At 40.5% G+C, this 27746-nt stretch overlaps 1 protein-coding gene across 6 annotated transcripts in view; it reads right to left on the minus strand.

The window, feature by feature from the left end:
* LOC140725242 (uncharacterized) overlaps positions 1-27746 on the minus strand; it is a 373081-nt gene that overhangs the window by 31888 nt on the left and 313447 nt on the right. For all 6 annotated transcript variants that reach the window (XM_073040438.1, XM_073040435.1, XM_073040437.1 and 3 more), the window contains one exon: positions 2288-2336. In XM_073040438.1, the coding sequence (XP_072896539.1) occupies positions 2288-2336 (49 nt within the window). The remainder of the gene's footprint in view (positions 1-2287; positions 2337-27746) is intronic.

Here is a 27746-nt window from a genome sequence, read left to right on the forward strand (position 1 = left end):
TCAGTAAACGTCTCATCTATGGGATTTTCATCCTCCTGGATCGTCTTGAATACATCCAGCTCCAGCTCCTAGACCTTGTCAGTCAGGAGCTGAAGTTGGGTGCACTTCCTGCAGATGTAGTCATCAGGGAGATTATTAGGTACCCTGTAACCCCACATCTTACAGGAGGAACATTAACTATCATCTTGACTACACTTGTTATGCCTTTGGCTCTAACTTCTTAAACTTAAGTTCTACAATCAACTAAACGATTCCAAACAACTCAGCACCCTTAGCCTATGTTTGTTCTTTACAAAACCTGTAGAGCACGAAGTCCCCAGAATTTCATTGTAAAATTCCTCTGTACTCTTTCAATCATATTGATATCTTTCCTGTAGATAGGTGAAAACAACTGCACACAATGCTCCAAATTTGGCCTCACCAATGTTTTATACAATTTCAACATAACACCCTAACTGCTGTACTGAATGCTCTGATTTATGAAGGCCAACATCCAAAAGCTCTCTTTGCAACCCTGTGACACCACCTTTAAGGAATTATGGATCTGTATTCCCATGTATAGATCTTAATTACAGATCTTTATTCTAATGCACTCCTCAGTGATCACTGTTTAAGTCCTATGCTGATTTATCCTCTCAAAGTGCAACCCCTCACACTTGATTGAATTAAATTCCATCTGCTATTTTCCATCTGGCTCTGTCCGCCAGAGAAAGCAGGATCGCCCAGTGGCCACACATTTTAATTCCACATCCCATTCCCATTCTGATATGTCTATCCATGGCCTCTTCTACTGTCAAGATGAAGCCACACACAGGTTGGAGGAACAACCTGTGTATGTGTTGCTTGAGTTTCCAGCATCTGCAGATTTCCTCATGTTTGCTATTTTTCAGCTTATTTTTTCAACTGGTCCAGATCCTGCTGCAAGCCTTTCTCACTGTCAACTGCATCCCAGTCTTGGTGTCATCTGCAAATTTGCTGATCTATTTTATCACATTATCACCTAAATCATTAATATAGATGACACTATTCCAGGGACCATGACACTACTCGTCACTGAAGTGAAGTTCATAGGCAGAATTAGAATGCAAGGTGAGTTGATGTGAGGAAGATTCACTGGAACTGAGGTGAGTCCAGTTTGAGATGGACACATTAAATATGCTCTGTGCTACCCTTTTCTGAATAGAAGTTGTTAAACTAGTTCAACACTAAATTCAGCACTTCTGTTACTCATTCATGTGGCTACCTTCAATCATGCTTTCTTGATGTTGACAGCAGGAAATTTCTCAACATAACTTCAAGTGTGGAGTCACTGAAAATGAAAGGAAGCTTCAGTAGGTTTATGCTCTATTTAGTCCTTCTACTTTTGCGGCATCGGTTCCAGAGACCACCAAAAGCCGTAGCTGCAATGTGCTCTTAAATGGAATCATTGAATCATGTCAGTTATCAAGCACGTTTAGTGTAACTAGTGAGGAAATCCAGGAGTATACACTAAAATGGCTCAGAAGCATGCCACAGAAAATTACACAACTAGCCACAATTCCTCATATAGATAATACCAATACCACGGCCCACGGGAATGTACTGTATGTGAGTGTTGTTTTCTACAGCTGCCTAGATCTTCAGCATTTTTGTCCCCCATTCTTCTCATTCTTTTAAGCTGATGCTAACAACTTCTTTGGCTCTTCTGGTTTTACAGAGATTTTATAGCAATGAGCCTTTGTGAACAAGCCAATGCCCTGTATGTTTCCCATGTTTTCAGCTCTACCTCAAAATGTATGTCATTTGCTTTGACACATTCAGAGCTCATAATATGCTAGTAAAATGAATGTCTTAGTCTTTTTTTCCCATCTTTCTGTTACAAAATTGAATTTATGTCTGTGGAAACAAAATTCTGTTTTCAAGCTTTTCAAACTTACACTGAGCAAAGATTATTGGGGCGGGAGTTAAGACTGTTGACTTAATAACCACAAACTAAAGGTTAACATACATTTTCCATGTGAAATAAACATTACCGTGCACATTTTGTTACCATTGTAGTAACAACAGTTCCAGATTTGCATGTGATAGCTAGTACAAGCAGCATTCCAAAAATCAATACTGCTTGGGAGGAGGGAGTTTTCACTTGACACCATTTTTGTTTTCATTTATAGAATACGTTTTCTTTCTCACTCTGGCTTGTTAAAAATGTTCATATTTTACTAGAAATTAAGACATTAAGTGATGAACAAACAGGAAATATGTCCAATGTTCTTAGAACAGTTTTAGATTAGCAGAATCTCATACATACTTGTCCTGCAGCATTTCTCTGTATTTCAGTCTTCGCTTTATTATCCATCCTGTTATATACAATAAATGATATTCCCATTAGCTTCTTATACAATAAGCTTTCCAACACACTATTTAAAAATCTAGTTACATTATTGCTACTATTTGTCATTTATAAAATGCAACTTCATGTTTCAGTTTACAAACATGTAACTGATCATTCCACCAAATGTACTTCACACGTTTAAGATTTTCAGTAGAAATTATTGAACAAGAGTGGGAGATGATTCTTTGGCCCCAAGGCCATTTCACAAATTCACATCAGATCCTTTTTCTTGCCCATTTCATGTTCCTTACTTCTCTTAATACCCTAAGGTCATTCAGTACCTGAATCTATAATATTATTTACAGCTCTTTGACACAATAGATTCCAGTTCAACTACTATTCTTTTACTTGGTGATCTGGTATAAATTAACAAAATTAATCTGTAGGTAACATTGCTTCTGATTGGCCAAGGCTGCTTTGTTTGGTTATGTTATTGTTTCTCCCTTCTTTCTTCCATTATATTTCCAATCAGAGCATTTTATATTTTCTTAATTGCTTGTACTGTTTTAAAATCTGATTTTATGCAGTAAATGGTAGAAAAAACTGTAAAATCATATGGATGTGTATAAAAATAGATGACCTTACCACCTGAGAAATTATTTTCCACAAACAATGATAAATATATCTGTTTGGCAGACAAAAATAGATGAAAAAGATTAATTTCCCATTTTCCAAGAAGCAATTCTATTTGTTCTGAAATTAGACAAAATGTTTTGTATGCTCACAGATATTTACATTTATTTTTCAAATCCACTGGTACTGGAGAAGATGGGGCTTAAACTTCCTCAGGACAGATAGAAAAAATTCAGATGTATTAAGCCAGCAAACTTAGAAAGCTGACCTATGCTGTCCCTCCGTTCTCACAATTCCATGATCTGCTGTGAGTATGCAGACTTCTGTTTAAACTGTGGTGAATTTGGGGAGTTCAAGTGACACCAATATGATAGAAAAACCAACAGAGTCATCTTCCTAAGGAGTTACAATTCCCAGTATTGGCAGCCACTTGCATCAAAGGAAGACAGGATCTGCCAGATCTAGCACTTCAAAGTTCAAAGTAAATTTATCAAAATACATATACGTTACCATACAGTACCCTGAGATTCATTTTCTTGCGGGCATACTCATTAAATACACAGAAACACAACAGGATCAATGAAAAATTACACAAAAAGATGGACAAACAACCAATGTGCAAAAGACACAAAACTGTGCAAATACAAAAGAAAAAAAACACAATAAATAATAATAAATAACTAAGTAATAAATATTGAAAATACGAGTTGTAGAGTGCTTGGAGTCCATAGAAGATTGTGAAATCAGTTCTGTGTTGGGGTGCGTGAAATTATTCATGCTAGTTCATGAGCCTGATAGTTGAGTGCTAATAACTGTTTCTGAACTGGTGCTGTGGGACCTAAGGCTCCTGTATCTCCTTTCTGATGGCAGCAGCAAGAAGAGAGCATGGCCTGGATGGTGGGGGTCCTACATGATGGATGCTGCTTTCCTGTGACACCTTCTCTTGTTTGTGCTCATTGGGGGGGGGGGGGAACCTTACCTGTGACAGAGCAGGCTATTTATTGGGGGCCATGGAGGCAGCAAAACCATTTCTCAACCCTCATTGATAATGTATTCCAATTTTCTTTTGAAATCTCCAGCCTTCTCACAGTAGCAAATTAGTTCACAATTATGAATATTATAAAACTACCTGCACCTTGAATGGTCCCTGGAATAGCATATTCTTAAGAGTCATAGGAACATTCATACAACCAGTAGACAGACTCAAACCCTGGCACTGGCTCTGCCATTCTATAAGATCATGGCTGATCTTTCCTCTCAGTACTACTTTCCTGTCTTTTATTTCCCTGATGTCCAAAAATGTATTAGTTTCTTTCTTGAATGAACTCAGCGAATGAATGGCCATTGTTCCCTTGCACAGAGAATTCCCTTAACCTGGATGAAGAAGTTTCTTCTTGGCTGTCCGAAATGACCATGCCCTTAATTTGAGATATTATTCATTGGTTCTATACAACCTAGGCAGGGGAATAACTTTGCATTTCACTTATACAGAATTCTTACAGGGCTGAACATTTCAAAGATGTCACTGTTTATTTCTTCTACACTCTAGGGAGTGCAGGCTCACTCTGCTTATTATATTTTCATATGACAGAATGCACATCTCAGAAGTCAATCTAGTCAACACTCTTTGCTCTCCCACTATCACAAACATATCTTTCTGACAGGGAGGCAAACCACTTCACAAGATCATAAATAATAGCTGTAAAAGTTTAATAAGTTCAATAGGTACACTTAATGTTTGAGAAATGTATACAATATACATCCTGAAACTCTTTGTCTTCACAAACATCCACAAAAATAGAGGATTGCCCCAAAGAATGAATGACAGTTAAATATTAGAACCCCAAAGACCCCCCACTCCCCCTCCCACATACAAGTAGCAGCAAGGCAACAACCACCCCCGACCCTTACCAGCAAAAAAAGCATCAGCGCCCTCCACTGAGCACTCAAATGTGTAGCAAGCATCATTAAAGACCCAGACTTGCAGTATCCCAAAAAAGACTACTCATTCACCCAGTAATTCGACATACCACAGGCTCTCTTTCCCCCTAATCAGGGAAAAAGAGATGTCCCCGTTACACAGCAAGAGGGGAGACATAACAAACAACTCGCTGATATACGATGTTAAAAGTCTGTTGTGTTGCGTTTTCTGAGCTCTGCGCCCAGAAAATCTGTCCCAGAAAGGCACAACCCTCTGGACATACAACTCAGTTTGAAAGGCTCAAAATGAATATCAGTATATATGACTAATACTCAGGCATTAAGTAACTGATATGAGAAGAGAATTGTATCATACCTCTTTTTGGAACACATGACACTTAAATGTGAATTACAAGCGAATTTAAGACACAAATGGTTCCTTATTAATACATACATGAAATAAACTCAGCAGGTGCTAGTTAATTAATTATGGAGCAATCAGGAGACAGACTGGGTGTATTAAATTAATTTATACAGCGGGGGAGATAATTTAAGTTAACTATATGCATCAGCAGTGTGGGAAAGATATCTCATAAAATAATTTGAGGTGCAGTTTGAACTAGGGGCTGAGGAACACATCTGGGAATACTTCTAAATTAATTTTTAGTTCATCTGAGAGTGAGGCCGTAATTTCTGAATTAATTTGGAATACAGCCCAAAGAAAGGCAGGGGACAACTTAGATTGATTTCTTGTTCAGCCAGTATTGAGGTCTGAAGAGTACAGACTTGAAATGTGCACATAAAATAACCTTCAAGCTTGTACATCATTAAAAGTATGACAGTGAACAAGCAATAACTGACAGTTGAAGAATTAATACATAGTTTACAAATAAATAAATATATTTGTTTAAAGCAAAAAAATCTGACAGAATATATGGTTCAGCCATGGTTATCAATTTAAAGAAAGCATTAGATCAAATGAAAAGATACAAAAGAGGTTTAAAAAATGCTAGTAAGTCTAAGGATTGGGAACATTTCAATATGCAGCAAAGGAGAATCAAGATGTTAATGAGGAAAGGCAGGCTAACAAGAAACAAGCAAAAATAAACAACTGCATATGTAAAAAAGAAAAAGATTAACTTACATTAATAGGTATACCTTGTAGACTGAGTGGAGAAATTATCTTGAGGTATAAGGACATGGCAGAAATTTTAAATAAATATTGCACGTCTATTCTCCTGAAAGACCGAGAAAACCTATCTACCAGAAATATTGGAGGAGTCCAGGCATCAAGTTAATGTGGAACTCAAATAAATTAGCATTTCTACAACAAATGGTATTAGTGAGATTAATGAGGCTGAAAGTTGATAAATCTTCAAGATCCAATGATTTGCATATAAGGTTTCTGACAGAGTGAGCTATGGGAATGCACTGGTTGTCATCTGTGAGAATACGTGACCTTCTAAAACAGTTCCCACGGACTGGAAGGTAGCAAATATAACCCTTTTTTTTAAAAAAAGGATAGAGAGATTAAATATAAAAAGCAAAGACCAACAAGTGAGACATCAGTAGCATGAAAAATGCTAGAATTTATTTTTAAGAAGGTTAGAGGATACCTGGAAATTAATAATAGGTCTGGACAGAACCTACATAGATTTACAAATCTGTAAGATTTTCTGTTTGAGGTTGTGAAGAGCAAAACAGATTGGGAAGAAGTTGAGGTTATAATATATTTGGACTTCTATAAAAATCTATAAAACTAACTAACCCCATGATCTATCTTCTAAAATTTTAATGCTAAGATCATGGATTCAGAGTTATGCAGCACAGACACAGGCCTGGTCTACAAAGAATGATATCAGTGAATGCACATTGACCAAATAAATACAAAACACTGCAGACATTGGAAATTTGAACTAAAAGCAACTGAAATTTTAAAAATGCTGGAGATACTCAGCAAATGAGGTAGTGTTTGTGGGAAAAGAGTGAACATTTCCAGTTGATAATGTTTCACAGAACTGAGAAAAGACAGAAATGCAGAAGAAGTAGAGTAGAAAACATAAGGAAATGTTTCTGATAGAAGACCATAAGATATAGGAGCAGAATTAGACCATTTAGTCCATTGAGTCTGCTCCGCCATTCTATCATGGCTGATCCCAGATCCCACTCAACCCCACATACCTGCCTTCTCCGCATAACCTTGGATGCCCTGACCAGTCTCAGGAAACTATCAATTTTTGCTTTAAATATACCCACAGTCTTGGCCTCCACCACAGTTTGCAGCAGTGCAATCCACAGATTTATTATGGCTAAAAAAGTTCCTCCTTACCTCTATTCTAAAGGGTTGCCCCTCAATTTTGAGGTTGTGTCCTCTACCTCTGGACATCCCCACCATAGGAAACACCCTCTCCATATCCACCCTAGCTAGTCCTTTCAACATTTGCTAGGTTTCAATAAGATTCCCACCCCCTCCCACCCACATTATTCTAAATTTCAGTGAGTGCAGGCCTAAAGCTGCTGAACACTCCTCGTATGTTAACCCCTTCATTCCCAGAACCTCCTCTGGATTCTCTTTTGAGATATGGGGCCCAAATCTGTTGACAATACTCCAAGTGCAGCCTGACCAGTGTCTTCTAAAGCCTCAGCATTAACTCCTTGTTTCTTATATTCTATACCCCTTAAAACAAACGCCAACAATGCATTTGCTTTCTTCACTACATACTCAACCTGTAAATTAACCTTCTGGGAGTCTTGCATGAGGACTCCTAAATCCCTTTGCACTTCTGATGTTTTAATTTTCTCCCTATTTAAATAATAGTCTGCACTTTTGTTCATTTTTACCAAAATGCGTTGTCATATATTTCCTAATACTCTATTCCATCTGCCACTTTTTTGCCTATTTTTCCAACTTGTCAAAGTCCTTCTGCAATTGTATTGCTTCTTCAGCACTACCTACCCCTCTACCTATCTTTGTATTATCTGCAAACTTTTTCACAAAGCCATCAATTCCATAATCTAAATTACTGACAAACAATGTGAAAAGCAGTGGTTCCAATACTGACCCCTGAGGAACAACACTAGTCAATGGCAGCCAACTAGAAAAGGCCCCCTTTATTTCCACTTGCTGCCTCCTGTCTGTCAGCCATTTCTCTATCCATGCCAGTATCTTTCCTGGAATGTCATGGGATTTTATCTTGTTAAAAAGCCTCATGTGTGACACCTTATCAAATGCCTTCTGAAAATCCAAGTAAATAGAAACAAATAAAAAAAACCTACAGCACAATACAGGCCCTTCAGCCTACAATGCTGCGTCAAACATGTAATTACTTTAGAAATTATCTAGGGTTACCCAAAGCCCTCTATTTTCTAAGCTCGACATGCCTATCCAGGAGTCTCTTAAAAGACCCTATCATATCCGCTTCCACCACCGTCACTGGCAACCCATTCCACACACTCACCTCTCTTTGTGTAAAAACATTACCCCTGACATCCCCTCTGTACCTACTTCCAAGAACCTTAAAACTGTGCCCTCTCGTGTTAGCCATTTCAGCCCTGGGAAAAAGCCTCTGACTATCCACAAGATCAATGCCTTTCATCATCTTATACACCTCTATCAGGTCAACTCTCATCCTCCGCTGCTCCAATGATGTCCACTGCCTCTCCTTTGTCCATCCTGTTGGTTACTTCCTCAAAGAACTCCAACAGATTTTTCAGGCAAGATTTCCCTTTACAGAAACCATGATGACTTTGACTTTATCAATAGTCTCCAAGTACCCTGAAACCTAATCATTAATGTTGGACTCCAACACTTTCCCAACTACTGAGGTTAGGCTAACTGGTTAAAATTTCCTTTATTTTGTCTTCCTCCATTCGTAAAGAGTGGAGTGACATTTGCAATTTTCCAGCCTTCCAAAACCATGCCAGAATCAAGTGATTCTTGAAAGATCATAACCAATGCATCTACTATCTCTCAGCAACCGCTTTCAGAAATCTGGGATGTTGTGCATCTGGTCCAGGTGACTTATCCACCTTAAGACCTTTGAGTTTGCCTAGCACTTTTTCCTTTGTAATAGTAATGGCACTCACTCCTGCACCCTGACACTCACAGACCTCTGGCACACTGCTAGTGCCCTCCACAGTGAAGACTGATGCAAAGTACTCCGCATTTTGAGAACGACTTCTTCTGTGGGACATCCTGCGCCTGTGAACTATTCCCAAAAACTTCAGCCATCCCTACTGTATCGTCATCCCCACCAGTATCCTTCTGTAATCCACCTAGGCAAGCCCCTCTCTTGTGCCTCTGTAATTCACCTTATTCTATTGCGATACTGATACATTTGACTTATACTTCTCCCTCTCAATTTGCAGTATGAATTCAATCATATTATAATCACTGCTAAGGGTTCCTTTACGTTAAGCTCTCTAATAAGATCTGGGTTATTACACAACACCCAGTCTAAGATGGCCTTTCCCCGAGTAGGCTCAAGCACAAACTGCTCTAAAAAGCCATCTCAGAGGCATTCAACAAATTCCCTCTCTTGTGATCCGACACCAACCTGATTTTCCGATCTCCTTGCACATTGAAGTCCCCCATTACAATTGTGACATTACCTTATTACATGCCCTTTCCAGCTCCCTTTGGAATCTCAAACCCACATCTTGGCTACTATTTGGAGGCATATATATGATTCCCATAATGTTTTTTTCACCTTTGCAGTTTCTTAGCTCCACCCACTAAGATTTGATGTTCTCTGACCCTATGTCACCTCTTTCTAAAGATGTAATTCCATCTCTTACCAACAGAGCCACACCACCGCCTATGCCTTCCTGCCTGTCATTTCGATACAAAGTATATCCTTTGATGTTAAGCTCCCAACTATGGCCTTCTTTCAGCCACAACTCAGTAATGCCCACAGCATCATACTGACCAATCTCTTTTTTAAAATTTAATTATATTTTTTGCTCATAACAAAACTTTCAATTTCCAGATACATTTACATTTCTTCCCCTCACAGATATCAACTATCAGAACATATCCATCAAAATATAGACATCACCACAACATCCTGTACAAAATCCCTTATTAGTATAGCAGACAGGTTTACATCTACATACTGCAAAAAAAGTTGCCGTGTGTTATGAAAACTATTTGTTTTTGAGTGTACATGTCAAAAAAGTCCAAAGGAATGTATTCCATGATTAAATCACACCAACCAAAAAGTCCAGGGGCCTTATCAGATATTCAACAAAGTAAAATGTTCTTCCTTGCACAAGAAGACAGGATGTTAAGAAGTTTTTTCTGATGTGCACTAATAATACGACTGCTGGGGAAGCCTAAGAGAAAAGACACTGGGTCCAGTTCAAGCTCCATCTTCAGAATCTTTTCCATTTCACCCAAAATATCACTCCAGTATGCCTGAAGTTTGGGACAAGTCCAAAAACAGTGGGTGAAAGTTCCAGTATTTACTTCACATTTAGAACACATTGGAGAAACCCCCGTCTTAAATTTCGAGAGACGATCTGGAGTCAGATGGGCTCTATTCAGAATTTTGAGTTGCAATGCTTTAGTTGTAATACAAACTGAAATTTTCTTTGCATTAGCACAGATGTAATTTCTACTCCCAGCTCTTCCTCCCAGACCCTTCCCAGCTGCTCAGCCTCTCCGTAAGAACATTCCTTCAGGATGCTGTAAGAAGTACTAAAGGAGACTTCACCCTTAGAACAAAACACCCTCTTTTCTATGTCAGCACTATAGAAATCAGTTAACAATGATGCTTTTTTCTGTATATAATCTCTTATCTGAAAGAAACGAAAAAGATCCTTGTTGGGTATGGTAAAGTTCTGTACTATTTGACTAAAAGACATCATCGTTCCTTCATCAAACAAATCTCCTAGATGGAAAATACCCTTAGAAATCCAAAGTTTAAATCCAGAACCCATTAAGCCAGGCTGAAAATCTGGACTACTGGTTATTGGAGTGAAGGGTGATATTTTCGCTGTGTTGCCCTCAATTTGTCGCACCGCCCTCCAAGCCCTGACTGTATTAATTGTTATTGTATTGAGACAATATTTCTTAACTAATTTCATCTTATTGAGGAAAAGCAAATTAATAAGAAGGCATTTTGCTTGTGAAGCTTCAATGTCTAGCCAAATTGAGAAGGGGTCCCTGCAAACCCAGACAACCACATAAGATAAAAAAGAACTTAATTGATATTTTTTGATGTCTGGAAAATCCAGACCCCTTAGACTACCGGGAATCTGTAACTTAGATATTTTAATACAGGGTCTTTTTTTGTTCCAGGTGAAAGAAACAAACCAGCCATTTATTTTTTTAAGTATTTGTTGGGTAAAAATGACTGGAATCATTCGTATTGGGTAGAGCAGACGAGGAAGAATGTTCATTTTGAGCAAGGATATTCAGCCAAGCCAAAACCTGTGTGTGACCATTTAAAGGGGAAACATCCTGAGTGTCAGGTACCTGCTGCAGATTCCCCAGAAGCATAGCCTCTGATTTAGTAAAGTTGATTTTATAACCTAAAAAGGCGCTAAATGAATTAATGCATTGTATAAGGTGGTGACCGACCAATCTCTAAACGTGCCACGAGTTCGTCCACCTTATTTCAAATACTATATGCATTTAAATATATTACCTACAGTCCTGCATTCTTCGCCCTTTTGAATTTTGCTTCTGTGGTACAATTTAACTCTTTGCACTGTCTGTATTTGTACCCAGTTGTTGGCTTGTCCTTCCTTACATTCATGTTACACCCATCATTTACTTGTAAACCTGCTGGCTCATCTTCAGGTCTATCATAGTGGTTCCTATTCCCCTGCCATATTAGCTTAAACCACTCCCAAGAACTCTATCAAACCTACCGGCAAAGATATTGCTGCTTCTTGGAGTCAAGTGCAACCCGTCCCTTTTGTGCAGGTCACACTTGCTCCAGAAGAGGTCCCTGCCCCCTGCTCCCATTTTTCAGCCACGCATTTATCTGCCACCTTATTCTATTCCTATTGTGGTAAACTATGTATACCTGTCTGGACACGCCCCTCTGCTGACTGCTCCTGTGGCTCCTCCCACAGACCCCTGTATAAAGGTGATTGGGGCACTGCTCCTCCCTTAGTCTTCAACATGGTCGTGCTCCCTTGCCCCTTGCTCCCATTTTTCAGCCAAGCATTTATCTGCCACCTTATTCTATTCCTATCCTCACTGTCATGTGGCACAGGCAACAATCCCAAGATTACTGCCCTTGAGGTCCTGCTTCTCAACTTCCTTCCAAACTCCCTGTATTCTGTTTTCAGGACTTCGTCCCTTTTTCTACCTATATCATTGGTACCAATATGTACCCATGACTTCTGCTGCTCACTCTCTTTTATCAGGATGTTGTGGACGCATTCAGAAACATCGTGGACCCTGGCACCTGGGAAACAAACTACTATCCATGTTTCTTTCTCATGTCCACAGAATCACCTATCTGTCCCCCTAACTATAGTGTCCCTTATTACTACTGTCATCCTTATCATTTCCCTACTCTTCTGAGCCATAGGGCCAGACTTAGTGCCAGAGGCATAGCCACTGTTGCTTCCCCCAGGTACGTTCCCCCCCCCCACCACCCCCACAACAGTATTCAAAATGGATTACTTATTGTTGAGGGGGACAACCACAGGGGAACTTTCCACTATCTGATGTTTCCCCTTCCCTCTCTTGACAATCACCCATTTATCTGTCTCCTGCAGCCTTGAGGTGACTACCTCCCTGTATCTGGTCTATCACCTCCTCACTTCCCCCAACAAGCCGAAGTTCATTGAGCTGCAGCTCCAGTTCCCTGACATGGGTCTCTAAGGAGCTGCTTTTTGATCTACCTGGTGCAGATGTGGCCTTTGGAGAGGCTGGAAATCTCACATCTGACACCCAGAACAGAATACTGGCTCTGCAGACATACCCACTATTCTTTCAAGAATTAAATAAGAAAAAGAAGTAAGAAATAAACTTACCTACTTACCTCTCCTCTGCTTGGTCTTGCCAAAGCCTTACCACTCTGACTCAGACCACTCCGACATTGGCCGTCTGCTAGATGATACCTCCCTACTTTGGGGACTGGGTTTTTCAAGCTCCGCTCCAGATCTGCGTGGGAATGCTTACTGTCTGCACCGCTGTCCAATCAAAGACTCCTGCAGAAAACTGGCTGCTTTTTCAATCTCCACTCTGGACCTGCTCGGGAACGCATCTATTGTGTCTGCACCACTGTCCATATGGTGGGGATGGTCGTCATTAAATGGGAGTTCAGATTCATTGGTACAGTGAAATGTGTCATTTGTGTTAACAACCACCAGAACCTAAGGATGTGCTGGGCAGCCAGCAAGTGTCGCCGCACTTTTCAGCACCAACATAGCATACCCACCATGTTCACAGAACAACACAAGCAACAATAACAAAAGATCAACAGCAAAACAAGTCCCGTTTCTCTCACCCACGTGCATACAAAGACAGTCTTCTAACCTCAGGACAGGCTGTCACCAGCCTCCAATAGACTCGTGGATTTGTAGACATTGGGTCTTTGACTTCCTTAGTGGATTCACAGACTCACAGACCCAGACCTCTGGTCGGTTAGCCACCAGGAAGATGAATAAAAGCAGATATACCAAGAATGAGAAACAAAATCCCCGAATGCTCCAAATATAAGATACCAAGTTCGACTGACTAACTACCTGAAATTGTTAAATTTCGGAGGCTGCAACAAACTGCAAGAGGAAAAAGTGCTGTTCCTTAAGCTTACATTGAGCTTTGTTGGAGCTCAAAGAGGCTAAAGGCAGAATTTTGAGTATGAGTAGGATAGAGTAGGATGGGTAACTGAAGCTCAGGGATATTCTTGCAGACTACAGAGAAATGGTTGAGTGGTTGACAAAATCTCACAAAGAATTGTAAGGAATACAGGTAGATTACTACTTCACCTGGAACAAGTGTTTGTAGTTGGATTGGAACATCTCCTGTGGTCATATAAGAATATGTCATGAGAAGAATGGATATCAATGGAGACAGAAGTCTAATTATATCTCCAGCATATTCACTCATCATCCGTACAAATAATACTTCCATTAAAAGGCATTGTGAGTGTATTTCATATAGATCGAGCAATCTACACTCAGAGGCCACTTTATTAGGTACCTCCTACACATAATAAAGTGGCCACTGAGTGTATGTTCATGGTCTGCTGCTGCTATTGCCCAAGGTTTGACGTGTTGAGTATTCAGAGATTCTCTTCTGCACACCACAGTTGCAACGTGTGGTAATTTGAGTTATTGTTACCTTCCTTTCATTTTGAACCAGTCAGCCCATTCTCCTCTGACCTCCCTTATTAATAAGGTGTTTTTGCCCACAGGACTACCACTCACTGGATTTTTATTTTGTTTTTTGCACCATTCTCTGTACCTAAACCATCTCATCTGGCACCAACAACCATTCCACGGTCAAAGTCACTTAAATCATACTTACCCATTCTGATACTAGGTCCGAACAACAAGTGAACCTATTGACCATATCTGCATGCTTTTATGTACTGGTTTGCTGCCAGATTGGCTGATTAGATATTTGCATTAACGAATAGGTATAATAAAGTGGCTACTGAGTGATTCACTCTGTTTTCAGTTTTTTTTAAATGTTTTTTCTCAGTTTTGCCAGAAAGTGCTTCAAATTTTTAGCCCCATGATGCAAGTCAAACTCGACTAAAATAAGAAGATGGCACCATTAAGCGGTAGCCATGAGGAAATCTGCAGATGCTGGAAATTCAAACAACAACACACACAAAATGCTGGTGGAACACAGCAGGCCAGGCAGCATCTATAAGAAGCACTGTCGACGTTTTGGGCCGAGACCCTTCGTCAGGACTAACCGAAAGGAAAGATAGTAAGAGATTTGAAAGTAGTGGGGGGGGGGGGGGAGGGGGAAATGCGAAATGATAGGAGAAGACCGGAGGGGGTGGGATGAAGCTAAGAGCTGGAAAGGTGATTGGTGAAAGTGATACAGAGCTGGAGATGGGAAAGGATCATGGGACAGGAGGCTTCGGGAGAAAGAAAGGTGGGGGGGAACACCAGAGGGAGATGGAGAACAGGCAAACAACTAAATATGTCAGGGTTGGGGTAAGAAGGGGAGGAGGGGTATTAATGGAAGTTAGAGAAGTCAATGTTCATGCCATCAGGTTGGAGGCTACCCAGCCGGTATATAAGGTGTTGTTCCTCCAACCTGAGTTTGGATTCATTTTGACAGTAGAGGAGGCCATGGATAAACATATCAGAATGGGAATGGGACATGGAATTAAAATGCGTGGCCACTGGGAAATCCTGCTTTCTCTGGCGGACCGAGCATAGGTGTTCAGCGAAATGGTCTCCCAGTCTGCGTCGGGTCTCACCAATATATAAAAGGCCACACCGGGAGCACTGTGTGCAGTTCCGATGCGAATCATTAAATATTCCCTTTTAGGAATACTACACCTGAAACCCACAGCCACAGCCATGGGTACTTCAGTAAGCAGCATCGTTTAAAAATGTTTTAAAAATATATCGATAAGCAAAAATGACTAACTTCGGACAGCAGACTCTGGTTGCGAGTGCAGCTCCCCTTTAAGAAAGTGGATGCAGGGATGTATCACTGGTGTACAAGTTCAATTGAAATAGAGGCTTCAGACTTCCGCTCCCAACTATCCAACAGGCGAATGTACAGTCTCTGGAAAATAAAACTGAAGACATCAGAGCAAGATTGCTGTACCAGAGGGACATCAGGATCTGCTGTACTTTGCTTCATGGAAACATGGCTCACACTGGCCATTTCAGACACAGCATTGCAGCTTGACGGCTTCACCATTCTCCACAAAGATAAGACAGCTCAGTCTTGTAATGATAGTGGAAGTGGAGTATGATTTATGATTAACACACTGTTGTGCACAGATGTGGTGGTTCTGTCTCAGTCCTGTCACATAGCCTGCAACATCTAGCTGTCAAATGTCTGCCGAAGGAGTTTTCCACCATCATTCTGGTAGTGGTATACATTCACCTCAGGCTCTGAAGAAGCTGAGCAATGTAATCAGCAGATAGGAAATAGCGCATCATGAAGCCTTCCCTATCATTACAGGAGATTTCAACCAGGCCAGATTGAAGAAGTCTCTGAACAACTACCACCAACATACTACCTGTGGAACTAGAGGAACCAACACACTTGACCACTGTTATATCATCATCAAGAATGCTTACCGTGCCACCCCATGCCCACACTTTGGAAAGTCTGATCATTTGGCTGTATTTCTACTCCTGTTGCATAGGCAAAGACTGAAGGCTGCAGCACCAGTGGCAATGACCAAGAAGGTATGGTCAAGAGACCTCAAAGCAGCGCTTACAGGACTACTTTGAGTCAATGGACTGGACAATATTCAGGGATTCACCTTTGAGTCTGAATGAATACATCACAGTTGTTACCAACTTCATTGAAACTTGCGTGGATGAGTGTATGCCTTTGAGAACACACCAAATATACTTGAATCAAAAGCCATGGATGAACTACGATTCACAGTCTGCTGAGGGCTAGACCTGTGGCATTCAAGACCAGTGATCCAGAACTATACAAGAAGTCCAGGTGACCTACGGAAGGCCATCTTAAGAGTGTAAAAAGCAATTCTGATTGAGATTAGAGAAGGAATTGTGCATGTCAGCTCTAGCAGAGTCTGCAGGCCATTAGTTCCAACAAAGAGAAACCTAAGATCATGAATGGCTGTGATGCTTCACTCCCAGATGAGCTCAATGCCTTTTATGCATGCTTTGAAAGGGAGAATTAAACTACATTGGTACAAATCCACACAGCATCTGCTGATCCAGTGTTCTCTGTTATGGAGACTGATGTGAGAACATCTTTCAAGAGGGTGAATCCTTGCAAGGCATCAGACCCTGATGGTGTATCTGGTAGAACTCTAAAAACCATGCAAACAACTGGTGTGAGTGTTCAAGAACATCTTAAATCTCTCACTGCTGCAGTCGGCGATTCCCACCTTCCTCAAAAGGGCGGCCAGTGGCCAAGAAGGGCAAGGTTCAACAACTATCACCCAGTTGCCCTCAACAACTATCACCCAGTTGCCCTCACATCTACTGTGAAGTGCCTTGAGTGGTTGGTCAGGGCTAGAATCAACTCCTGCCTCAGCAAGGACCTGGACCTGCTGCAATTACCTATTGCCACAATAGATCTACAGCAGATGCAATCTTGTTGGCTCTCCATTTGGCCTTGGATCACTTGGACAATAGGAATACCTATGTCAGGCTGTTGTTAATTGACTACAGCTCAGTGTTCAGCATAATCATACCCTCAGTTCTAATCAAAAAGCTCTAAAACCTGGGCCTCTGTACCTCCATCTACAACTGGATTTTTCACTTCCTCACAGGAAGACCACAGTCTGTGAGGATCAGAAATAACATCTTCTCTTTGCTGGTAATCAACATTGGCGACCCTCAAGACTCTGACTCTGCTTTGCTCACTGCTCTATTGTCTCCACTCTCACGACTGTGTGGCTGGCCATAGCTCAAATGGTCTATAAATTCGCCAATAGCAGAATTTCAGATGTTGAAGAGGAGGCATACAGGAGTGAGATAGATCAGCTGGTTGAGTGGTGTTGCAGTAACAGGCTTGCGTTCAATGTCAGCAAGACCAAGCGAATGGTTGTGGACTTCAGGAAGAGTAAATCGAGGGAACACACACCAATCCTCATCAAGGGATCAGAAATGGAAAGGGTTAGCAGTTGCAAGTTCCTGCATGTGAACATCTCTACGGATCTATCTTGGGCCGAACATATTGATGCAATTACAAAGAAGGCACGAGAGCTGCTATATTTGATTAGGAGTTTAAGGAAAATTGGATGTCACCAAAGGCAATGTTCTGTGGAGAGCATTCTAACTAGTTGCCTCACCATCTGGTGTGGTGGGGCTATTGCAGAGGATCAGAAAAAACTGCATAAAGTTGTAAACTCAGCCAGCTCCATCATGGGCACTAGACTCCCCAGCATTGAGGACACTTTCAAAAGGCAATGCCTCAAAAAGACAGCATCCATCATTAAGGGCCCCCATCTCCCAGGATGCTCTCCCCCTCAGTGCATTAAACTAGGAGGTGGTACAGGAGCCTGAAGACACACACTCAATGTTTCAGAAACAGCTTCTTCACCTCCGCCATCAGACTTCTGAATGGACAATGAGCCCATGAACACTTCCACCATATTTTCCCCTTTCTTTCTACACTACTTACTTTTTTTTAATATATACTTCCTGTATAGATTTATTACTATGTATTGAAATGTACTGCTGTTGCAAAACACCAAATTTCACAGCATCTGTCAGTGATATTAAACCTATTTCAGATTCAGATTCTGAAGATACTCAAGTAGTTTTTCTGTGCTGCAGTTCACTGATCTTTTACTAAAATAATTGGCAACATTTTAATATGCCAGTTTCTGAGAACTCAGAATTCTGCCTTTGGCATCTGAGCTCCAAGAAAGCTGAACATAAGCTAAGGAATAGCATCTTTTCCTCAAATAGTGTGTGCAGCATCTGAAATTTAACTATTTCAAATAAGTCATTTTAGTCTTGTTTCTCATATATCCAGCGTTCATAGTCCAATGAATCTACATGAAGATTTGCGCACTGTGTCTGGCACATTGCATCTATCTTCACATAGATAAGCAAACACATATCTCTGCATTGCGTTCCCTTGGCATCATTTAAGATGGTATCTTAGCATCTATTAATACTATCTTGTTATTGTCTATACTTATACCATGCTACAGTCATTTTTAAAAAGGGTTCATACGTTTCTCCTCACATCCTGCACTGCAAGATATACATCGGTGTTGACAGGCTGCAGAACTAAGCAGCCCATATCCTCACCTGACACAATATCTACCCTTAGGTTAAGGGAGCTCCTGAAAAATGAATGAAGACTATCAGCGAAGTGCCTAGGTTAAGCTCTGGTGAAGATAACTACACCAAATCTATTTGGAAGTAAAAAGGTTCATGTCTACAAACCACATCCCATTAGATAGATAGATAGATAGATAGATAGATAGATACTTTATTCATCCCCATGGGGAAATTCAACTTTTTTTCCAATGTCCCATACACTTGTTGTAGCAAAACTAATTACATACAATACTTAACTCAGTAAAAAAAATATGATATGCATCTAAATCACCGTCTCAAAAAGCATTAATAATAGCTTTTAAAAAGTTCTTAAGTCCTGGCGGTAGAATTGTAAAGCCTAATGGCATTTGGGAGTATTGACCTCTTCATCCTGTCTGAGGAGCATTGCATCGATAGTAACCTGTCACTGAAACTGCTTCTCTGTCTCTGGATGGTGCTATGTAGAGGATGTTCAGAGTTATCCATAATTGACCGTAGCCTACTCAGCGCCCTTCGCTCAGCTACCGATGTTAAACTCTCCAGTACTTTGCCCACGACAGAGCCCGCCTTCCTTACCAGCTTATTAAGACGTGAGGCGTCCCTCTTCTTAATGCTTCCTCCCCAACACGCCACCACAAAGAAGAGGGCGCTCTCCACAACTGACCTATAGAACATCTTCAGCATCTCACTACAGACATTGAATGACGCCAACCTTCTTAGGAAGTACATTCGACTCTGTGCCTTCCTGCACAAGGCATCTGTGTTGGCAGTCCAGTCAAGCTTCTCGTCTAACTGTACTCCCAGATACTTGTAGGTCTTAACCTGCTCCACACGTTCTCCATTAATGATCACTGGCTCCATATGGGGCCTAGATCTCCTAAAGTCCACCACCATCTCCTTGGTCTTGGTGATATTGAGACGCAGGTAGTTTGAGTTGCACCATATCACAAAGTCCTGTATCAGTTTACTATACTCCTCCTCCTGTCCATTCCTGACACACCCCACTATGGCCGTGTCATCAGCGAACTTCTGCACATGGCAGGACTCTGAGTTATATTGGAAGTCTGATGTGTACAGGGTGAACAGGACCGGAGAGAGTACGGTTCCCTGCGGCGCCCCTGTGCTGCTGACCACCGTGTCAGACCTACAGTCTCCCAACCGCACATACTGAGGTCTATCTGTCAAGTAGTCCACTATCCAATCCACCATGTGAGAGTCTACTCCCATCTCCGTTAGTTTGTGCCTTAAGATCTTGGGCTGGATGGTGTTAAAGGCACTAGAGAAGTCAAGGAATGTAATCCTCACAGCACAAATGACCCCCTCTAGGTGAGAGAGTGATTTGTGCAGCAAATACGTGATAGCATCCTCCACTCCCACCTTCTCCTTAGGGAGGCATCAGAGGTAAATGTTCCATACATTAAGTGAAATTTATTGTTTCACAAAGATCTAATAGGTTTTTGAAATGAAGGAAGTATGTTTTGAAATATGAAATACAGGTTCCAATAAAAATGATCTTAATTGAGATTAAGGAAGATTTTTACAATTGTCTGTCCTGCCCCACAAGAAGAAAAAAACAATTCCAAATGTACTGTACATCTCATATACAAAATAAAATGATTTTTTATGATGTTTTATCTTTCTATGTATTGATCAGTATGATGTTTGAGTGGGAAGAAAAGTGGACTTGCAGAGAACACGAATACCCCCACCTCTCTGTCACAGTTCCATTTGCAGGGAAACATTTGCAGAAAAATCAACATCAAATAATTGGCTGATATACTATATGGTACAGATAGAGTGGTTAACCTAGTAAAATTTCAGTCTCTCAAACTCAACTTTCTTGTGGTACTAGGTAGGCAGAAACCACACATATGTAAGCAACTTCTGTTTCATAAAGAAGTGAGATAGCTGTTATAGGGTAGAGTTCCGGCAAGAGTGTGTGAATTAAAGGAGGAAAGTCATATTTTGATTGCTTCCTCAATTGCCATTTCAACACTTCCTCAATCACAGATTTCAGGCTTCGATCAGTTATTTGACTGACATGTTTGCTAAGTTCAAAGATAATTTGAACTTTTCATTGAAAGGAAAGAACAAAATCTTTTTAATGCACAAAAGAGTAACAATATTTACCCTTTGTAGGAGCTGTATCATACAAGGCTATGCAATAAAGTTACTTACATGAATATTTGTAATGTACTAGTTTGGAATGACATTCCTAAAATTAGAGGTGTGACAATGGAGCATTTAATACAACTATACATTTACCGTAGATTCCGGACTACAGAGCGCACCTGATTAAAAGCCGCTGGCTCTAATTTTAGAAAGAAAATCAATTTTTTACTTGTACAGGCCGCACCGGATTTTCGGCCGCAGGTGTCCCACGTTGTAATATGAGATATTTACACAGAAAGATATTACATGTGAGGATTTTTTAACTTTTAATTAAATCCATATGGTAACATAAACAAATACATATTGCAAATGCTTTTTTTCGAACCGTGCCTGTAATACGGCTACTTTTAAATATACGTTGCATATACTTTTTTACTGAACAACATTCCAATATCTCCTAACGACTGGTAAAAATATATATACTGCAGCCTACCAGGAAAAGTTATTGATCGCCTTTAACTTAAAAGCAGCGTTCGCTCAGATCCAAAGCCGCTCCGCCGCTCCCCCCCCGCCATCCCGTTTATCGCAAACGGCATTTTTCCCACAAGACGCGGCGAAACCGGGTGTGACGTCATAGCATCCCGCGATGTAGTACAGAAAACAAATATAGTTAAAACTCTTCTAACTTTAACTAGAAAATGAATTACTAAGCGAAAATATTATAAACTAAATAACTGCCATAAAGGCAGCACAATGCTTTTCTTCGAGTGTTTTCCATGTTGATGAGGGTGAGTACAAATGACTGATTTACAATAATTTAATTGTGAAAGTGCGCTTGATTTATCGTACAATTTCATTGGACCTCTGTGAACTACTCATCAATTTTATTGGTCTACTGTTACGAGGCAAAATGTTTTTGGCGGCATGAAAAAAAACCATGTATTAGCCGCTCCGTATTAAAGGCCGCAGAGTTCAAAGCTGTTCAAAATGTGGGAAAAAAGTAGCGGCTTAAAATCCGGAATCTACGGTAGTTCAAATAATTTCTGAAAGGGAAGCAAATAAAACATTTGACTTCCTGAGTTCAACATCCATTTTCGGATAATTTTTGCAGGAAAAGGCAACATTTCTGATAGCCAAATGAATTTGATTAAACACCTTATATTCAGTCTGGGTAGCCTGCAACCTGATAGCATGAATACTGATATCTCCAACTTCTGGTAATGCCCCCCCCCACCCACTTCACCATTTCCATTTCCCTCTCTCACATTGTCTTCCTCCCTGCTTATCACCTCCCTCTGCTGCTCCTCCCTCTTTTCTTTCTTCCATGACCTTCTCCTATCAGATTCTCTTTTCTCAAGCCCTGTATATCTTTACCCAATCAAATTCTCAGCTCTTTACTTCACCCACCCCCACTCCCCAGTTTCACCTATCAACTTGTGGTTCTTCCTTCCTTCCCTCTCCCCACTTTCTTACTCTGACTCTTCATCTTTTTTTCTAGTCCTGATGAAGGGTCTTGGTCTGACACGACAACTATACACTTTTTTCATAGATGCTGCCTGTTCTGCTGAGCTTCTCCAGGATTTTGTGTGTGTTGAATTTTGGATTTCCAGCATTTGCAGATTTTCTCTTGTTTTTGATTGAAGCTTTATTGAAATAGTTTCAAAGGATGTTTTTTAAAGTTAAAAAATTTAACAGCTACAGTATCTCCTCAAAGGAAGATTCTCAAGTTATCCCAAAGAGTTTCGAAATGTTTCAGCACTCAACTTTTTGAAATGGGATTTGTGTGGAAATCTAAATGATGAATGTGCAGAAATCACATGACTGTGGAAATGTAATTGAGGGTGACAGTGGCTGACAGCAAGCCAAGATTCCAGAAATAGAGTGCAGAAAGCAGTCATAATTCTTATTTAGTATATCTTTCTTCTTTTACACAAATTGAGTTTGTACATAGTACCTTCTAGTATTTTGACATGTTACAATATGGAAACAAACGTCAGAGCATAAAAAATGGGGGAAGGATGGCCCCAGGAAGAAATATGTGTTAAAATTAGGAGGGGTATAGAGAGTAGATGACACAAAACTTTTCTGCATATCAAGATAGATAAAATTAAAAGACATAAACTTTGGGTGAGCAGTAAGAGAATCACAGTGGATCTAGCACAGGACCTTTTACCCAGAGTTAGTGAGTATCTGGATTGTACTGCCCACTGTTTTCTGTGGAGAAAACCGAGACACTAACAACTTCTATCTAGGCATTCACTTTAATTTCAGGCATAGAAGGCCATGAACCAAATGCTATAAAATAGGATTAATAGGAATGGCTGCTAATTGGATAGCATGGAACTCAAAGTTCAAAGTAAATTTATTTATCAAGTACATATATGTCACCATATACAGAAAAACAAAAACAAACAAGCAAAATAATAATAATAAATATTGAGAACACGAAATGAAGAGTCCTTGAAAATGTATCCATAGGTTCCAGGGACAACACCATTTTGGGGTGAGTGAAGTTGAGTGAAGTTATCCTCTCTGGTTCAAGAGCTTGAGGGTTGATATATAACTGTTTCTGAACCTGGTGGTGTGGGTTCTGAGGCTCCTGCACCTCTTTCCTGATGGCAGCAGTGAGAAACGTGCACGGCCTAGAAAGGGGGTGCCTGATGATGTTTGGTTCTTTTCTGTGACAGCGTTTCATGTACAGTGCCCCCCCCCAGAAGTTTTCATGTTTTATTGTTTTACAATATTGAATCAGAGTGGCTTTTTTACTTATTTTCTTATAAGTAAATTTACTTATTTACTTATCAAAATGAAATTAGACCTCTACAAAGCGATCTAAATTCATAACAAATATAAAACACAAAATAATTGATTGTATAATTATTCATGTCCTTTAATATGACACACCAAAGCATCACTGGTGCAGCCAATTGGTTTTAGAAGTCACGTAATTAATTAAATGGAGATCACCTGTGTACAGTCAAGGTGTTTCAATTGACTGTAGTAAAAATACACCTGTATCTGGAAGGTCCAACTGCTGGTGAGTCAGTATCCTGGCAAAAACTATACCATAAGGACAAAAAAACACTCCAAGTAACTCCACAAAAAGGTTATTGAAAAGCACAAATCAGGAGATGGATATACTAAAAAATTCAAGTCTCTGAGTACAGTTAAGTCAATCATCAAAAAATGAAAAGAATATGGCACTGCCGTAAATCTGCCTAGAGCAGGTTGTCTTCAAGATCTAAGTGACCGTGCAAGAAGGGGCTTGTGAGGGAGGCCACTAAGGGACCTTTGAACACTGGAGGAGTTACAAGTTCAGTGGCTGAGATGGGAGAGACTGCACATACAACAACTGTTGCCCAGGTGCTTCACCAGTCAAAGCTTTATGGGAGAATGGCAAAGAGATAGCTACTGTTGAAACAAACTGACATGAAATCTTGGCTGGAGTTTGCCAGAAGGCATGTTGGAGACTCTGAAGTCAGCTGGAATTGAGCCTTTTGGCCATCAGACTAAACGCTATGTTTGGCTACAACAACAAAAGCACACTATCCCTACCATGAAGCATGGTGGTGGCTGCATCATGCTATGGAGATACTTCACTGCAGCAGGCTCTGGAAGGTTTGTGAAGGCAGAGGGTGAAATGAGTGTAGCAAAGTACTTGAGGAAATCCTTGAGGGAAACCTGATGCAGTCTGCAAGAGAACTGTGACTCAGGAGAAGATTTGTTTTCCAGCAAGACAATGACACCAAGCATAAAGCCAAAGCAGCACAGGAATGGCTTAAAAACAACAAAGTTAATGTCCCGGAGTGGCCAATTCAGTGTTCAGAATCAAAACAATGAGAATTTGTGGTTGGACTTGAAAAGGGCTGTTCACTCACAATCCCCATGCAATCTGACAGAGCTGACCAGTTTTGTAAAGAAGAATAGAGAAAAATTGCAGTGTCCAGATAGCAAAGCTGATAGAGACCTATCCACACAGACTCAAGGCTGTAATTGCTGCCAAAAGTATATTTACTAAATATTGACTTGAAGGGGGTGATCATTATGCAATCAATTAAGACGGCCATTTGGCCCATCGAGTCTGCTCCGCCATTTAATCATGAGCTGATCCAATTCTTCCAGTCATCCACACTCCCCTGCCTTCACCCCATACCCTTTGATGCCCTGGCTAATCAAGAAACTATCCATCTCTGCCTTAAATACACTCAATGACTACAGCCCAAGAGCTGCCAGACATTCCTCATACGGTAACCCTTTCATTCCTGGTATCAATCTTATGAATCTTCTCCAATGAACCCTCTCCAATGTCAGTATATCCTTTCTAAAATAAGGAGCCCAAAACTGCACACAATACTCCAAGTGTGGTCTCACAAGTGCCTTGCAGAGCTTCAACATCACATTCTTGCTCTTATATTCTACACCTCTAGAAATGAATGCCAACATTACATTCGCCTTCTTCACAACCGACTCAACCTGGAGGTAACCTTTAGGGTAGTGGTCACAACCAGTCGATTGCAATTGACCAGTCGATCTTTGAGACTTTCCCAGTAGATCCCCAAAAAAAAGAAAAATAAATAAATATGCAAATACTGTTGTAATGTGAGCATTATAAAAATAAGTAATATTAATTAGGATAATGGTAATATAGCAATACTCCAGCTACTGAAAGCTGTTTGTAAAGAGAGATTGTTTCCAGGTTGTGGAGTTTTAGTTCCGTTCTTTCTGCCCAGTACACATTTGTGTATAGCTCCCCTGCCATGCACCACGGTAGAAAAGACCGGAAGTAAAACCCTGCAACCCGGCAGCAACATCTCTTTACAAACAGCTTTGCGTTGCCGCATAGCAGGCGTATTGCTATATTACCATTATCCTAATTTGTATTAATTTATCTTCATAATGTTCACATTACAACACTTCTCCCCCTTTATATTCCAACATTCCCCAAATGTAAATAACTGGGAAACAAAAAACAGTAGTGTCATTATCTTGCGTACCTCTGAAAGTTATACTCGTTTCTCAGTAACAGCTTACCAATACAAAACACCTGAAAAATGTGGCAGATTCAACATTCAGTCTAACAAAAGAAACTGTCCATTCAAATATTCAGTCTGTCAGGAGGTTTGAGAGGGCACTGTACTGCAACAGATTAAAATTATGAAATCTAAGCACAGGAGCTGTCTTACTGACAGACACCTCACAGACTGTCTCAGACTGGCTGTCTGTAGTTATGTGTCACGGTCCCTTCTGGCAATCCCCCACCTGGCTACTTACCTCAGGAATTGGGCCTCAATCCCTTTGTTTAGTTTCCAATCATTCCCAGGTTCCACTAACTACACAAACCTGCTTTCCATCAGCAAATGCAGTATAAAAACCCTGTGATCACAACAAGGAGCTGCCAGTTCATTGGTCGACTCTGGTGTGAGTAACCTTGTCTCATGGTTCTTAGGACTGCCAGTTCTATGTCTAGCGTCGCTCCTGGATACCAATTCCACACTGGTTACATCAAGAATGTCTCCTGACTCTGCCTCTGCGCCTGTGTCCTACACTTGGGTTCATCCTCAGCCTTGTCCTTGCAACATTATGAGCCAAATTTCAGGGAGCTAGCAGAAAGTATTCAGCCCCAGTCATCACACTGAGTGCAACAGTCAATTTTTATTCATTTATTTTTGTGTTGAAATAAAATTAAATAATGAAACACAGAATTAAAGGTTTTGTAATGTGAGCGTTACGAAAATAAGTAATACTAATTAAGATAATGGTAATATAGCAATACTCGTGCAACGGAAAGCTGTTTGTAAAGAGAGGTTGTTTCCGGGTTGCGGGGTTTTACCGCCAGTCTTTTCTGCCCTGTGTGCATGCGTGTGACTAAATGATTTAGTAGGTCGATCTTGCCTTTCACTAAGGCTGAGGTAGGTGATCTTGGGCTTAAAAAAGTTGGCGACCACTATTTTAGGGTATTTTGCACAAGGACTCCCAAGTCCCATTGCATCTCTGCAGTTTGAATTCTCTCCCCATCTAAATAATAGTCTGCCTGTTTATTTCTTCCACCAATGTGCATGACCATACACTTTCCAACATTGTATTTCATTTGCCACTTCTTTGCCCATTCCCCCAAACTATTTAAGTCTCTATGCAGGCTCTCTGTTCCCTCAACACTACCCGCTCCTCCACCTATCTTTGTATCATTGGCAAACTTAGCCACAAATCCATTAATACCATAGTCCAAATTGACATTCATTGTAAAAAGCAGCGGTCTCAACACCGACCCCTGTGGAACTCCACTGGTAACTAGCAGCCAGCCAGAACAGGATCCCTTTATTCCCACTCTGTTTTCTGCCGACCAGCCAATGTTCCACCCATGCCAGTAACTTCCCTGTAATTTTGTGGGTTCTTATCTTGCTAAGCAGCCTCATGTGCGGCACCTTGTCAAAGGGTTTCTGAAAATCCAAGTACACCATGTCTACTGCACCTCATTTGTCTACCCTGCTTGTAATTTCCTCAAAGAATAGCAGTAGGTTAGTCAGGCAGGATTTTCCTTTCAGGAAACCATGCTGGCTTTGGCCTATCTTGTCATGTGCCACCAGGTACTCTGTAATCTCATCCCTGAAAATCGATTCCGACAACTTCCCAACCACTGATGTCAGGCTAATTATTTTGTGTTTAATAATTGTAAGAAATTTAGACCAATTTTGATGTGTAAGTTTTCTTTCTGTTGATCAGTGTCCAAAAAACCAAACTAAATCTACTGTGATTCAATGCTGTAAAACATGAAAACAGCTTCTAAGAGGAGTGAATACTTTTCATAGGCACTGTAGATGTGCTCTGGTTGGGAGGGCTTTTCTTGTGA

This window comes from Hemitrygon akajei, chromosome 3 (assembly GCF_048418815.1).
Source record: "Hemitrygon akajei chromosome 3, sHemAka1.3, whole genome shotgun sequence".
NCBI classification, from domain to species: domain Eukaryota; kingdom Metazoa; phylum Chordata; class Chondrichthyes; order Myliobatiformes; family Dasyatidae; genus Hemitrygon; species Hemitrygon akajei.